The sequence below is a fragment of the Macaca nemestrina genome, chromosome 8, assembly GCF_043159975.1.
Source record: "Macaca nemestrina isolate mMacNem1 chromosome 8, mMacNem.hap1, whole genome shotgun sequence".
Taxonomy (NCBI): Eukaryota; Metazoa; Chordata; class Mammalia; order Primates; family Cercopithecidae; genus Macaca; species Macaca nemestrina.
Window position 1 is genome coordinate 94,021,371 of NC_092132.1, and position 16,559 is coordinate 94,037,929.

A 16,559-nucleotide genomic window follows, 5' to 3' on the forward strand; every position below is an offset into this window, starting at 1 on the left:
TTATAAAATTGAAGAAGGACTTGAGTCCTCACATTTAATGAACAGAACCAGTACCAATGTACTCATCTGCAGAACATCTCACATAGGAAGTAGAATGTATGTATTTGAAAACCTGTATCAGTCTAGATAGGTGAGGTTATGGTAATCAACAACCAAAAATCTCACAGGATGAGCATAGCAGATATTTTTCACTTATGTTAAGTGCCTAACTCAAGTTGGAAAGAATAAATACAAAAGCAAAAGTTAATAAAGTAAAAAGTTGAAAAAAAAAGACTGATTAATATATTCCCAAACTGAAAGTTAAGTTACAAAAACATAAAAAAACAGATTTCTAAAAAATTACTATTTGTGTTTTTATAAAGATAGCTTGAAAATCATAGTAATTGAATAATTTTCCATTTGGTCTTAGAATAATAAGAAAACCAATATCAAGACAGAGCCTACATTAATTTGAAATAATTGAAAAATTGCTTTTAATAGTTTCTGAGTTCTAACTAGACAAAACATTTCAAATTTTAAAGAACACATTATGCAGTATTATGGAATATATAGAAAGATGATAACCTATTTGATTTATTATCTGAAATTAGCATGGCTCTGGTATAAACCTTAAGAAAGGATCTGTAATGTTAACCCTAAAGTCATTTTTTTTAGGTAATAACATTTAGAAAAAAATGCTTGTCAGTCAAATCATCAATAGTTTAAGAATAGTCCAACATGATTAAGAAGGAATAATTAATATAAGTCCAGCATATAAAACTGAGTTAGTATCAATATAGGGCATTCTATTAGAATATACAGTTATAAAACCTATTCAGTCATCTCAGAGTATGCCAAAATGACATTTGATAAAACTTGAAAACATATTTAAGGTGAAAATAACAACAACAAAAACATTTTTAGCGGTTTTGAAATAGAAACATCTCTTTTTACTGTAATATCCGTGTATTTATTCAATTAGTAATTACATTAATTCATAAATATTTATTGTATCTACTTTATTCCACCTATTTGCTTAATAAAAGGTACACAGCTGATACTGTAGTGAATGATGAAGCACTCACTGGCTTAGAAAAGGCAAAAAACTAGCAATTGTGTGACCTGTCTCTCCTCCTGCATCTGTGACAAGCCCTGCTAAACTCTCACAGGATTTTTTTCTACCGAACACAGAGGCAATCTCTGACTTCTTCTAGACATGGCTCTCATGACAGCCAGCAGTTACTCTATTTGCTGGGACCTGGCATACAAAGTGAGACGTCCTTATGGCCCCTCCCTGGAGAATGCCCACCTGGAAACAAAGATGGCTCTATTACCATACTTAACATTGGTTTTAAATTTCAATGCAATAGGCCCTATTGGGACTGATGAGCTGGAGAAAGAAAATGAAGCCTGCTCATTTTTATAACTGCATAATTTTCATCAGTTTAGAATGTTATCTAAAAGGGAGAATTGTAAGAGTGGGGGGCAATTATGAGATCTGTGCAGTGGCATGGTTTGTGGTGGATAGTTGAGGAGGTCCTGACTATAGGCTTCCTTTGCTGAATGAAGGAAAAGCTTAGTTCATCTCTGATTGTGAAAGAATAGAACAGTGGGAAATCAGATTTGAGTGGAGAAGCTCTCACATTGTAATGGATTTCATAAGATTGGAAAAAAGTCAGAGCGTCAAGCCAAAATAGTTTGGCAATTTTGAGGACATACATGAAATTTATAAATCAAGTGTATATAGTTGATTAAATAGAATAATAGAAATAAAATGCTTGTCACTTGGCTGGTATGTAGAAAAGACTCTTTCTTTTTTTTTTTTTTTTTTTCCTTTTGAGATGGAGTCTTGCTCTGTCATCTGTCACTCAGGCTGGAGTGCAGTGGTACGATCTTGGCTCACTGCAACCTCCCGCCTCCTGGGTTCAAACAATTCTTCTGCCTCAGCCTCCCTAGTAGCTGGGACTACAGGTGCGTGCCACGGCACCCAGTTAATTTTTGTATTTTTAGTAGAGATGAAGTTTCCATCTATCATTTATTTATCCACTTACGTACTTATATATCTATTATCTATTTCTATAATTTCTCTTTATCTCTTATCTATCTATATTATCTCTAGCTCTTATCTTTATCAGTCATCTGTCACTTGTTTCTAATTCTCTGTCATCTCTGTATATCTATCATTATCTCTTTTTCTATCAGTCATCTATCTTACTACTACCAGTATCATGACATAGGGGTGTGATTTTTGAGCTTAGAATAAATAACCCCACTGGGCGCAGTGGCTCACGCCTGTAATCCCAGCACTTTGGGAGGCCGAGGAGGACAGATCACAAGGTCAGGAGTTCGAGACCAGCCTGGCCAATATGGTGAAACCCCAATTCTACTAAAAATACAAAAATTAGCCAGGTGTGGTGGCATGCACCTGTAGTCTCAGCTACTCCGGAGGCTGAGGCAGAAGAATTGCTTGAAGCTGGAAGGCAGAGGTTGTGGTGAGCTGAGATCATGCCACTGCACTCCAGCCTGGGTGACAGTGCAAGACTCTGATGTCAAAAAAAAAAAAAAAAAAAAAAAGAATAAATCACCCAACATTTCTGTTAAGTGTCTTGAATTCCACCAATGAATAGCTATTCTTTTATTCATTATCTGCTTTTTATCAATACCATGGTCTATTAGTCCATTTTCATGCCACTGATAAATATATACCGGAGACTGGGTAATTTATAAAGAAAAAGAGGTTTAATAGACTTATAGTTCCACTTGGCTGGCAGGGCTCACAATCATGGTGGAAGGTGAAAGGCATGTCTTACATGGTGGCAGGCAAGAGAGAATGAGACCCAAGTGAAAGGAGAAACCCCTTATAAAACCATTAGCTCTTATGAGACTTATTCAGTAACAGGGGAACAGTATGGGGGAAACCACCCTACGATTCAGTTATCTCCCATCAGATCCCTCCCGCAGCACATGGGAATTATGGGAGCTACAATTCAAGATGAGATTTGGGCAGGGACACAGCCAAACTATATCACGTGGTATAAAAATGTAGTTTATGTTTTAAATATCTGTTTATGCCTTCTGACTGGTCTATGCTGTTTAAATTAGGGGCTGTTAATTAGTCCTTTTTCAGTCTAGACTGGTGGCTAGAAAACTCAGGGAACCCTTAAGAATATGTGGATTAAATGGCAAGTTAATCTTTAACTTCTCAATCAGGAGTTAAAAGCATGATTTATTACTGTAGATTACTTACCCAGAATGTATGCTAACTAATCTTATGTAGTGTGTAAACGTAACATTTAATGACGTTGTCTTACACAGTGAAAAGTGTTTTTTTTTTTTTTTTTTTTCCTTTTTAGCTATTTTTCTGCTTCTGTGGTTATGATGTGGGTAGTCTCACCTGGACACTGTGTGTCCTTAATACTTGATGTTTATTTAGTCAACCGTTTAAATAAAAGGAGAACATGTCTCAGGCCCAGGATTTCAAAGGGTTACTGTATGTAGGTAGAATTTAATAAAATAGCTTTTAAAAAACTTACTTGTATTTCATCCTGAGGTGACAGTGAAAAGCAAATTTACCCATTGGAGTTAAAAATGATTTAATTGTTAATAGCTATCATGATGTAAGTAGTGTTCAAATATGCTACTGTTCAATACATGTGAATTTTTATTGGATATGGACCTGTCTCTTTTCTTATGTGGAAGTCTAGCTCAGTCTCAATGACTGCCTGGACTTATCTCTGTCTTGTTCTTGATGTCTCTGCCTTCATTGATTTTATTCTATTTCTTAATTTTCTTCTTATATTTATAGCCCTTCTTTCCTTTTTCTTCTAATCATGGAACAAAGTTTAAATTATTATTTTTATTATTAGATATAATTACGGAGTTCTATATTCTGTATTCTGCTTTTGAAAATTTGATGACTATTATATTTTAGTTCTATGTAAAATCTTGTATAAATAGCTTAGGTTATTTTCCTCCTTTAAAGTAGTAGTAGAAAGAAAAGTTCCTCCTCCCATAAATGAATAGTATTATATACTTGTTTAAAAGTAAAAATCACTTGAATCATTTTTCCCATTTGTTTACTTTTCTGTGCTATTTCTGTTACAGAGATGTTTGTTAACATAGAGCTTTATATATAGTTTACTAAAATGCATACATTTTTAATTGTAGGAAAATTTATTTTTACAAAAACGTGGTGTCCTTAAGATTTTTGAGAAAATATCTAGAGGCCCAAGATAGTTTTTAATAAAAAGTATTCTCGGAAAATTTTCTTCCAGGTAAAGAAACAATTTTTCTGTCTGGTGTTGTTAGTGACTCAAAATAACCATAAGAATTTTTTTTTTTTTTTTGTCATTCACCTTTATTTCAGTGCTGGTAACCATAAGATTATTTTGTACCATGTGTCTGATCTGACTAATCATGCTAGTGGGATAGGATGTTTTCATTGTTTTAATTTCTCTGATGTAAAATGTCATTTACTTCCCTTAAATGGATGCAATCTTCCTGAGGCAGAGGAAATTTCATTCTGTGTGAGAGTACACAAGGGCATTTTGCCTTTTTTTGCCAAAGGACATGTTTCAAATATATTTTTTCTCTAAAAGCTACTAAATGATCATATTTGCTCTGAAAATCCAGATGTCTCTCAGAAAGCTTTTCCACAAGGGCACTTGATCACAAAGAACCTTTGCTTTGTGTTTTGGGGAAGGATTTTTATTTGTTTCATTAAAACCATACATTGCTGCACTATCTGTCTTTCACTCTCTGAATCAGGTGAGCATGTATAACCCTGAAAAAATTCCATACAGGACCTCTGCCCTTGTGTCTCTGTGAATGATCTAGTTGATTGAAAGTTATTATTATTATCCTTCCTTCTAAAGCCTACTTTAAGTCAAACTGTTATTATGAAATTAGATATGAATTGACACTGTGGTCTTTATGGCATGAAATAGCTCATTTCAAGGTCTGCAAATCTTCTTTCAACTCTCTGTATATCAAAGTACCGACAAAAGCACACTTTTGTTTTAAACATAGCTAGACTGTTTACTCTTATTATTCCATGTGTGTTTTTGTTTTGCAGTCATGGAAAAGGTTAGAAGGTAAATTTAAACACAGTTAGATGGTACATTACCAAAGCCAGGAGATTTTATGATGGCAGTTTGCAGCCTTGCTTTGGGCAGTACTCTCTCATGCTGTCTGCATTTAGGGGAATTCTGGCCAAAAGTACCAGCGCCCTTTGTATTTGCTGCTGTATACAACAGAAAGGGATTTGGTGTGTATTGTCATTCTCACCTTCAGGGACAGTGTCCCTTAGATGCCATGTCAGATTACAAATCTCTTTTGCAGTCATAAAACCATGCTGCCTTATAATGGATTATCATTTTAAGTTATGGAACAAACATTTAACATTAGGTTTGGGGGTGAAAGTTGATGAGTGAAATGACATACCAAAGCTATTAACACAGAAGCTGCTTTATAATCTTACTGACCAATTATAACCACAAAAGAAGAGCTACAATGTCTATAGTTGAAAAAATTTTTAAAAATAGAATTGATATTCTCCAGAGTAATGCAGATGAATTAATAAGAAATGTTTTGAGAGCTTATGGATCTCGGATTTCCCTTTAAGGAAAGTGGAGAGGATTTATTTTTCCAAACATAGGCTATACAGGATTAATAAGTTACTTATATAGGATAGGCACAAAGACTCTCAGCATTTCTTGGACCTGCTGTGGTGAGCCATGGTAAAGTAATATAGAACAATAAGGACAGGAATAGTTGACACTTAGCTGCATTATTTAAGAGATGAGAAACAGATCAATGATGAAGAACTGAAATTAACAAAGCCAGGATTATACTCTCTGGGAAAGTTCAATGTTCTAACTTCTAAAACCTCTAAGTACTATTTTTTTTCTGGACTCTTACAGTTCATAGACATAAATCTGACCCTATGTAACTTTCTGAAATCCATTACTATTATTTCTCATATTCTGCAATAATTTAATTATAGCCATTCAGAGATCAGTATATCCTTTTTTTTTTTTTTTTTTTTTTACTTATTTTAAAGAAGTAATGCAGGGGTGTATGATAAATCTCTGTATCTTTCACTCAGTATTGCTGGGAACCTAAAACTGCTATACAAAATCAAGCCTAGTGTTCCACTTATAAATGTAATTTGGGTGGTTCCAAAGGCCCATGGAATCATTTAGGGAATGCAACAGAAGGAACACTAACTTACTTTCTCAGGCCAGTAACATTTTGATGTTAAAATAAATAATAACAGTACGAGGCAAGGAAATTTACAAGACAGCATCTCATATAAATATGTATAAAAATTATAAACAAAGCATTGAAAACTTAAGTTGAGTGCCATATATACATACATATATATAAAATGACCATAATAGGCTCGTTTCAGTAATATAATTGGTCCAAGATTTTTAAAGTGTTCATATAATTTAGGTCATAAGCTGAATAAAAAGTAAAAAGTGATCATTTCAGTACTGGCAGAAAAAACAATCCATGTAAAATGCAACATTTCTCTAGAATTTAAGAAAGGCTCTTAGTATCCTAGGAAAAATGGAACATCCTAACTAAATAAAGAACATCTCAAAATTCTATTGTAAGCATTAATTAAATGTTAGGTGTAGAAAGATTCAGTAATAGTGATATGTCAGTGCTTCCCCCAAATGATATATTTATTGTAATGCCAATGAAGAATGCTTCTTTGTGGCATCAACAGCTGATTTTAAAATTAAATTGGTAAAGCTGACGGCCAAGAGGAACATAGTAGGGTGGCGTGATGTTCCAGTTAGCAACTCTTTTATAAAACAAACTTTTCCAACTTGCGGCTTGTGGGAGGCATGCAGCCCAGGATGGCTTTCAGTGTGGCCCAACACAGATCATAGACTTTCTTAAAACATTATGAGATTTATTTTTGCGATTTTTTTTTTTTTTTTAGTTCATCAGCTATTCTTAGTGTTAGTGTATTTTATGTGTGGCCCAAGACAATTCTTCTTCTTTCAATGTGGCCCAAGCAGGGAAACCAAGTTCACTGCTATAAAGCTTTCAGTAATTAGGACAGTAGAATAGAATAGAGAGCCACAAGAAAAACAGCTCATATATGGAAGTCGAAAGAGCTGCAAGAAACATCAGTGAGAAGTGAGAACATATTCAGTAAGTGGTGTGGTACCAACTGGCTACCCTTGGATTAAAAATGAGTATGCATTCTGATCTCATATCTTATATGAAAATCAATTCCAGATAGATTGGGGACTTAAATCTGAGAGGCAGAATTTTAACTTCACAAAAAATAAAAGAGACTATCTCTATGGCATTGGGGAAAGAAAGAAATTTTCAGTAAGGTACAAAAAATTATAAAATTGATATAAAAATTGATAAAATGACCTTAAGATTAAGAAAATATTTTCATGAGAATCCAACATAATCCACCACAAATACAAAGAATACATTTAGACATAGATCACAGTATTAACATTCAGAATATGTAGAGAATTAACAGTAAGCAAAAAAAAAAAAAAAAAAAAATTTAAAAAAGGGTAAAAGGTATAAATACACATTTCATATAAGAAAAAACTAAATTTTCAATCAACATGTAGAAGATATTCAATTGTATAATTCATTAGGAAAATCCAGAATCATAATGAAACATCATTTCACACCCCTCAGATTACCACAAATTTTGAAAAAGACATTTTTTCAGGTTAGACCTAGGAAAATAATTGTCCCTTACTTCTAAATCTCTCACCACAGCCTTCTCCGAATCTGTAAGATCAACAGAGAGAACACAAAATAACACATGACTCATACCTTCAGAATTAGTGAGAGACAGAAAATGGCATGAATTTCAATGGCAAGTCTGAAAATAACAAGTTCTCAGAGCTGCCACTGGAACTCCACGTTCCCTGGAAGTTTGTGTCTCATGTGTGTCCGTGTGAAGAGACCACCAAACAGGCTTTGTGTGAGCAACAAGGGTGTTTGTTTCACCTCTGTGTAGGTGGGCTGAGTCCGAAAAAGGAGGCAGCCAGTGTGGTGGGATTATCATTACTTCTTATAGGTTTTGGGATAGGTGGTGGAGTTAGGAGCAAGGTTTTGCGGGCAGGGGATGGATCCCACAAAGTACATTCTCAAGGGTGGGAAGAATTACAAAGAACCTTCTTAAGGGTGGGGGAGATTACAAAGTACAGTGATCAGTTAGGGTGGGGCAGAAACAAATCACAATGGTGGAATGTCATCAGTTAAGGCTATTTTCACTTATTTTGTGGATCTTCAGTTGCTTCAGGCCATCTGGATGTATACATGCAGGTCACAAGAGATGTGATGGCTTAGCTTGGGCTCAGAGGCCTGACATTCCTGTCTTCTTATATTAATAAGAAAAATAAAACTAAATAGTGGTAAAGTGTTGGGGTGGTGAAAATTTTTCGGGGTGATATGGAGAGAGAATGGGCGATGTTTCTCAGGGCTGCTTTGAGAGGGATTAGGGGCAGCGTGGGAACCTAGAGTGGGAGAGATTAAGCTGAAGGAAGATTTTGTGGTAAGGGGTGATATTGTGGGGTTGTTAGAGGAAACATTTGTCATATAGAATTATTGGTGATGGCCTGGATACAGTTTTGTATGAATTGAAAAGCTAAACGGAATAAGAGAAGGAGAGAAACAGGTATTAAAGGACTAAGAATTGGGAGGACCCAGGACTTCTAATTAGAGAGTGCCTAAGGAGGTTCAGCATAGCCCTGCCAGCAAAGATTATTTATTTACTTTAAGAGGGAGTTAAGAGTGGCGGTTTGGGGATAGCACCAGGAGATATCAGCTGTGAAGGCTTGGAGAAACAGTGTAAACTGGCAGTGTAAACAAGAGCCGGGCATTTATGAGGAGTTGAGAACGGTGAATAGAAGTATGACTAGACAGAAGAGAGTAGGGATGACAAGTTTTTTGGGGCACAGTCCAAGTTGGTCTGGTGTCTGGAATGAGACTGGGGCCTAATAAAAAGGACTGTCCATATAGGAGCTCAAACGGGCTGTACCCTGTAGCATTCTGAGGATAGGCCTGAATTCCAAGGAGGGCAAGTGGTAAAAGTATTGTCCAGTCCTTTTTAAGTTGGTGGCTGAGCTTGGTGAGGTAAAGACCATTAGTCTGTTCTACCTTTCCTGAAGATTGAGGATGGTAAGGGATATAAAGGTTTCACTGAATATCAAGAGCCTGAAAATCTGCTTGGGTGATTTGACTAATAAAGGCTGATCTGCTATCAGACTGCATAGAGGTGGGAAGGCCAAACTAAGGAATTATGTCTGACAGAACGGAAGAAATTTCCTTCTCAGACCCTGTGGGAAAGGCCTCTACCCACCCAGTGAAAGTGTCTACCCAGATCAAGAGGTATTTTAGTTTCCTAACTCAAGGCACATGAGTAAAGTCAATTTGCCAGTCCTAGGTGGGGGCAAATCCCCGAGTTTGATGTGTAGGGAAGGGAGGGGACCTGAGAAATTCTTGAGGAGTAGTAGAATAGCAGATGGAACACTAAGAAGTGATTTTTTTGAGGATAAATTTCCACGATGGAAAGGAAATGAGAGGTTCTAAGAGGCAGACTAGTGGCTTGCAACCTACATGGAAGAGGTTATGAAATGACGACAGAATAGAATGGGCCTATAAGGCTGGAAGGAGATATTTTCCTTGGCCAAAGAACCATTTGCCTTGTGTGGGAAGAGATTGATAGGTGGAAGTCTCAGTGGAAGAGTAGGTGGGAGTGACCGATAAGGAGAAAAACTGGTCATGAGGGCAGAAGTTGGAATGCTAACTGCTTTTTAGCTACCTTATCAGCATAAGCATTGCCCTGAGCAATGAGATCTGATGCCTTTTGATGGCTCTTTGCAGTGAATGACTCCAGCTTCCTTTGGAAGTAAAGCAACCTTGAGTAGAGTTTTTATTAAAGAGGCATTAATGATGAAGGACCCTTGCATAGTAAGGAAACTTCTTTCTGCCTATATAACAGCATAGTGGTGCAGGATATGGAAGACATATTTAGAGTCAGTATAAATATTGATGTAGAGTCCCTTTGCAAGAGTGAAGGCTCAACTTAAGGCAACGAGTTCGGCTTGCTGAGAGGTAGTGGAGTGGGGCAGAGCAGTAGCCTCGATGATAGATGTGGAAGATACTATAGCATAGCCTGCCTTTACTGGTGAGTGGTGATTAGGCCTGGTGGAACTGCCATCAATAAAGCAAGTGTGATCAGGGTGAGGAACAGGAAAGAAGGAAACATGGGGAAATGGAGTGAATGTCAGGTGTATCAGAGAGATACAGTCATGGGGGTCAGGTGTGGTATCTGGAATAATGTGGGAGGCTGGATTGATGTCCGGGCCAGGAACAATGGTAACTGTGAGAGACTCAACAAAGGGTGAGTACAGCTGAAGGAGCCAGGAAGCAGAAAGTATATGTGTCAGGTGTGAGGAAGAAAATAGATTTTGGAAGTTATGAGAACTGTAGAGAGTGAGTTGAGCATAGTTTGTGATTTTGAGGACCTCTAAAAGTATTAGGGCAGCAGCAGCCACCACACACAGACATGAGGGCTAGGCTAAAACAGTAAGGTCAAGTTGCTTGGACAGAAAGGCTACAGGGCATGGTCCTGGCTCTTGCGTAAGAACTCGAACGGCATAGCCCTGCACTTTGGCTGTGTGTAATGAAAAGGGTTGGGATGAGTTAGGGAGAGCTAGTGTGGGGGCAGCTTCTAGGGCTGTTTTTAAGGAACAGAAAGAGGAGTGGAAAAAGGATTTAGGATCTATGGGGTCAGCTAGGTTTGCTTTTGTGAGTTTATATAATGGTTTTGTTAGGATAGCAAAACCAGGTTCTGAAGGCGAAAGTATCCTACCATGTCCAGGAAGGAAAGGAGTTATTGTTTTGTAGAAGGGGTTGGGGTTTGGGAGATTAGTCAGACACGATCAGCAGGGAGAGCACGTGTTTTCATGAAGAATTATGTCGAGATAGGTAATGGACAAGGAAGAAATTTCAACTTGACTGAAGTAATGGGGGCTGTCCACGAAGCCTTGTGGCAGTACAGCCCAGGTAATTTGCTGAGCCTGATGGGTGTCAGGGTCAGTCCAAGTGAAAACAAAGAGAGGCTGGGATGAAGAGTACAAAGGAATAGTGAAGAAAGCAGGTTTGAGATCCAGAATAGAATAATGGGTTATGGAGGGGTTGTGGAGGGAGGTATTGAGGATAGGAGAGTACATGGCTTTGGCATCACGGGGTGGATAGGCAAGACAATTTTGTTGATAAGGTGCAGATCCTGAACTAATCTGTAAGGCTTGTCTGGTTCTTGGACAGGTAAAATGGGGGAATTGTAAGGAGAGTTTATAGGCTTTAAAAGGCCAGGCTGTAACAGGCCAGTGATAGCAGGCTTTAATCCTTTTAAAGCATGCTGTGGGATGGGATATCGGCATTGAGCGTGGTAAGTGTGATTAGATTTTAATGGGATGGTAAGTGATGCATCATTTGTCACCAAGGAGGGAGTAGAGGTATCCTATATACTTTTGGATTAAGGTGGGAGGATATGAGAGGAAGATGAGAAGGAGGCTTTGGGTTGGGAAGAAGGGTGGCAATGAGATGTGGCTGTAGTCCAGCAATAGTCAGGGAAGCAGATAATTTAGTTAAAATGTATCGATCAAAACAGGGAACTGGGCAGGTGGGGATAACTAAAAAGGAGTGCATAAAAGAATGTTGTCCAAATTGGCACCAGAGTGGGAGAGTTTTAAGAGGTTTAGCAGCCTGGCCGTCAATACCCACAATGGTTATGGAGGCAAGGGAAACAGGCCCTTGAAAAGAAGGTAATGTGGAGTGGGTAGCCTCCATATTGATTAAGAAGGGGACAGACTTACCCTCCACTGTAAGAGTTACCCAAAGCGTCTGTGTTGGTCCTGTAGGTTTCCGAGGCGATCGGGCAGTGTCAGTCTTCAGCTGCTAAGCCGAGAAGATCTGGGAGGGAGTCAGTCAGAGAGCCTTGGGCCAGAGTTCCAGGGGCTCTGGGAGTGGCTGCCAGGTGAGTTGAACAGTCCAATTTTCAGTGGGGTCCCACATAGATGGGACATGGCTTCGGAGGAATCCGGGGCCGCAGGCATTCCTTGGCCCAGTGGCCAGATTTCCAGCACTTGTACCAAGCTCCTGGGGGAGGAGGTTCTGGAGGAACCCCTGGCAGCTGCGGTTCAGGTGTCTGGAGTTCTTGTGTGCTAGAGATGTGGCTGGAGGCAAGGAAATGCAACTCAGAAATAAGTTGCTACTTGGCTGCCTCTACTGTATTATTGTACACCTTGAAGGCAAGGTTAATTAAGTCCTGTTGTGGTGTTTGAGAGCTGGAATTTAATTTTTGGAGCTTTTGGAATGTCGGGAGCAGATTGGGTAATAAAATAAAATGCATATTGAGAATAAGACGGCCTTCTGACTTTTTAGGGTCTAGGGCTGTAAAGCGTCTCAGGGTTGCTGCCGAACAGGCCATGAATTGGACTGGGTTTTTGTATTTTATGAAAAAGAGCCTAAACGCTAACTGATTTGTGAGAGGTTGGATAAAGAAAATGGAGCATTAACCTTGACTATGCCTTTAGTTCCAGCCACCTTTTTAAGAGGAAATTGCTGGGCAGCAGGTCGGGGAGTGCTAGTCGCGGAACAAAACTGTAAGCTGGACCGGGTGTGAGGAGGGGAGATGACAAAAGGATTATAGGGTGGGGGAGCGGAGGCTGAGGAAAAATTGGGACCTAGCTCAGCCTGGCGAGGAGCAGCCTCGGGAGGAGAGGAGAGGTCAGATGGGTCCATAGAAAAGGAAGATTCAAAAGACTCAGAGATGCTTGGGGTTGGGACTGAAGGGACAGACGGGAGGGAAAGAAGCAAGATTTGGGACAAGTTGCATTGGGAACGGAGACTAGGGAGGGACCAATGTGTAAAAGAATGTCTGGACGTCAGGCATCTCAGACCATTTGCCCATTTTACGAGAAGAATTATTTAGATCTTGTAGGATGGAAAAATCGAAAGTGCCATTTTCTGACTCTGTGGAACCACTGTCGAGTTTGTATTGGGGTCAAGCAGCATTGCAGAAGAAAATAAGAAGCTTAGATTTTAGGTCAGGCAAGAGTTGAAGAGGTTTTAAGTTCTTGAGAACACAGGCTAAGGGAGAAGAAGGAGGAATGGAGGGTGCAAGGTTGCCCTTAGTGAAGGAGGCAAGTTTAAAGAGAAGGGTAGAGACATAGAGAGAAGGGGTGGGGGGTGCTTGCCCCCGCCAGGAAAGTGGAAACAGGGTGAGAGGGGCTTGCCCCGCAAGAAAGTGGAGAAAGGGTGGGGGGTGCTTGCCCCCAGGAAAGTGGAGAAGGGGTGGGAGGTGCCTGCCCCCCAGGAAACTGGAAAAGGGGTAGAGACACAGAGAGAAGGGGTGGGGAGTGCTTGCCCCCCAGTAAAGTGGAGAATGTGTGGAGACCTGAAGAGAAGGGGTCAGGGGTTGTTTGCTCCCCAGAAAAGCGGTGCTTGCTGCTAAGAGTGAAAGACCAAGGCAGGCCTCCCCATGTGGTCAGACACCTCTGAAACGTAGGTGAATAATCAAGCAGGCATCCCCTTGTGATTAAATACCAAGGGAAGACTGTCTTCCCAAGTCCGTGACTGGCGCCAGAGTTTTGAATCCACGGATAAAACACATCTCCTTTGTCTCTACCAGAAAAGGAAAGGTACTGAAATTAAGAGGAGGGAGAGATTGAAGGGTGGCACCAAGACTGAAAGGAGAAAGAGGTTGAGGGATAGTGAGAGGGGTTGGAGAAATCTCTTCTCCAACCTCTTACCTGATTTAAAATCCGTGAGATGTTCCTTGGGCTGGTTGGTCTGAAGACCTGAAGTTGTAGGTGGATCTCTTCATGGAGTGAGGGTGAGGACAGGGGACTGGTCTCCCAAAGGAGTCCCGCTGATCTGGGTCTTTGGCACCAAATGTCTCACGTGTGTCCATGTGAAGGGACCACCAAACAGGCTTTGTATGAGCAGCAAGGCTGTTTATTTCACCTGGGTGCAGGGGGGCTGAGTCCGAAAAAGGAGGCAGCCAGCATGGTGGGATTATCATTAGTTCTTACAGGTTTTGGGATAAGCGGTGGAGTTAGGAGCAAATGTTTTGTGGGCAGGGGGTGGATCCCACAAAGTACATTCTCAAGGGTAGGGAGAATTACAAAGAACCTTCTTAAGGGTAGGGGAGATTACAAAGTACATTGATCAGTTAGGGTGGGGCAGAAACAAATCATAATGGTGGAATGTCATCAAGGCTATTTTCACTTATTTTGTGGATCTTCAGTTACTTCAGGCCATCTGGATATATACGCGCAGGTCACTAGGGATATGATGGCTTAGCTTGGGCTCAGAGGCCTGACATTGTGGGTTTGGGGAAAAGAAGGGTAAGTTAATTCGAAAAATCTCCATGGACAAAGGAATGGGAAGGAGGGAAGGTAAAATATAGAAAAGGATGGGGCATCCTGGCGCTGTGCCAAGAGGAGCCCTTGAGCACAGGAGCTTGAAGCTGTAGTGAGGTGTGATTGCACCATTGCAGTCCAGCATGGGCAACAAAGTGAGACCCTGTCTCAAAAAAAAAAAAAAAAAAAAAAAAAGAAAAAAAATTCCTCTGGAAGGAAATACTCCAGCACCAAGTATTAGGTTGTCAAATGAAATTCTGGAAACCTGGGAGTTATCAACACTAGTTACAAATCTGAGAGTGTCCAGAGATGGCTTTTTTTGGGGGGAGGGTAGGGGCGTAAGAAGGAGGTAAGTAGAGAAAGGGTAGAGTGCCCCTTCAGATTTGATAGTGACATGAAAGCAGAATGAAATTAAATTAAGGATGCTGTAGCACTTAAAGAGAAACAAAACATTTTAACTCCCACTTTTCCCCATTACCACCAAAGCAGGCATCAAAAAGACTGCACTTCCCTATAGTGATAGAAAAGTATGCTATTGAACCAGAAATTCATTTCATGAAAATGCATGGGAATTAAAAGAGAGAGAGAGAGACCAATTTCAAATAAAGGTATGTAACAAGAAAACAGAAATGCAAATCAAAACATTTCAGGAAAAATCTCTCAAAAAAAGAATTGAAACAGGAGGAAACAATAACACAACATTCACACCTGAATTAAACGGCCCTCAAACATTCAAGCAAGCACTTGGAAATCTAAAAAGTCCACCTATTATCAGAAATTAAGAAAAGAAAGGAGGAGGAGGAGGCAGAGGAAGAGGAAGAGGAGCTGACGTGGCAGCAAAAAGGAGCCAGATGAAGATAAATAAGAGGACAATGAAGATGGAAACCAAGAAGGAGAAAGCGGGGAAGGGCGGCAGTGATGAGAGTTGACTAACAAAATAAAGTAAAATGGAATAAGTTACAATGTGTCAAGGAATAATATGCCTGTCTGTCCCAGGTTGTATGACTTTCCAGGTGGCATTGAGAGTTTTGATATGCTTCTTGTGGAAGTATGAATTGTACATCTATTTTGGATAGCAGTTTGGCATTGTCTATTAAAATTGAAGATATACATATGGATATGTATCACAGAGTAATTCTGTATACTCATTACGGGAATATGAATCATACATCAATTTTGGATAGCAGTTTGGCATTAACTATTAAAATTGAAGATATTATACTCTGCACTCAGAATTCTAGCTCTTGCGCAACATAATCTAGAACAGGGATCTGCAAACCACAGCCAATTGGTCAAATCTGACCTACTTTCCTAATTTTGTAAATAAAGCTTTATTGGAACACAACTATGTCTATTTGTTTATATGTTGTCTATGGCTGCTTTTATGCAAAACAGGAGTTGGGTAGTTGCAACAGAACCCACAGTTGTCCCACAAAGCTGAAAATACTGTCTCTCTGGCTCTTTATGGTAAAAATTTGCTGATGCCTAGTCTAGAGAAACTCTTGTGCATATGAAGAAACATGTAGAGAATATTCATAGTGTAAAAGTTGAAAACCTCACAAGTATTCATCAGCAGTGTAACTAAACTAAATTGGAATGGTTTCCAATAATAGACTGTTTATTATACAGCAGACAAAATGAAGAAGGTACAAATGTATGCAACCACACAATTGCGTCGCCAAGTAAACTGTTGAGTGAGAAAAAGGAAGTATGAACACTATATTTCCATTTGTGACAAGGTTAAAATATGCACACTGAACTATTTGTAGTTTAGGGAATCATATATATGAAATAAAATAAAACAAGGGACAATTTAAGTTGGTGTCACATTTATCATTAGAGTACAGAGAAAAAAAAAAACAATAAGAGTGACTCCTACTAGGAGTGTCAAGGATATGGATCATATTTTCTTTCTCTAAGTGAGTACTGAGCCACGGCTGTTGGCTTATAATCAACATTTGCATTGTGCTTTTTTGTTTGTTTGTTGTTTTTAAAAAATTGCTTCAAATCTTAGATCAAATACTTAACTGCCTTTTTAGCAAGAGAAACTTACCTAACACTTATTATCTTATCATCTCCTGAAATTATGATTTTCTTCTGACTTTTTACTTTTTAGCATACCTAGCATATACACTGACGTGGACATTTCTCAAT

At 39.1% G+C, this 16,559-nt stretch overlaps 1 protein-coding gene across 9 annotated transcripts in view; it reads left to right on the plus strand.

The window, feature by feature from the left end:
- Positions 1-16,559, plus strand: part of LOC105495658 (peroxidasin like) — a 507,670-nt gene that overhangs the window by 429,116 nt on the left and 61,995 nt on the right. For 2 of the 9 annotated variants that reach the window (XR_011607033.1, XM_071068254.1), the window contains exon 19: positions 11,901-12,016. The exons of the other annotated variants lie outside the window; for them this stretch is intronic. Coding sequence is in view for 1 of the 2 variants with exons in the window: in XM_071068254.1 (XP_070924355.1) it covers positions 11,901-12,016 (116 nt within the window). In the remaining variant the exon portion in view is untranslated. The remainder of the gene's footprint in view (positions 1-11,900; positions 12,017-16,559) is intronic. 9 annotated transcript variants of the gene reach the window in all.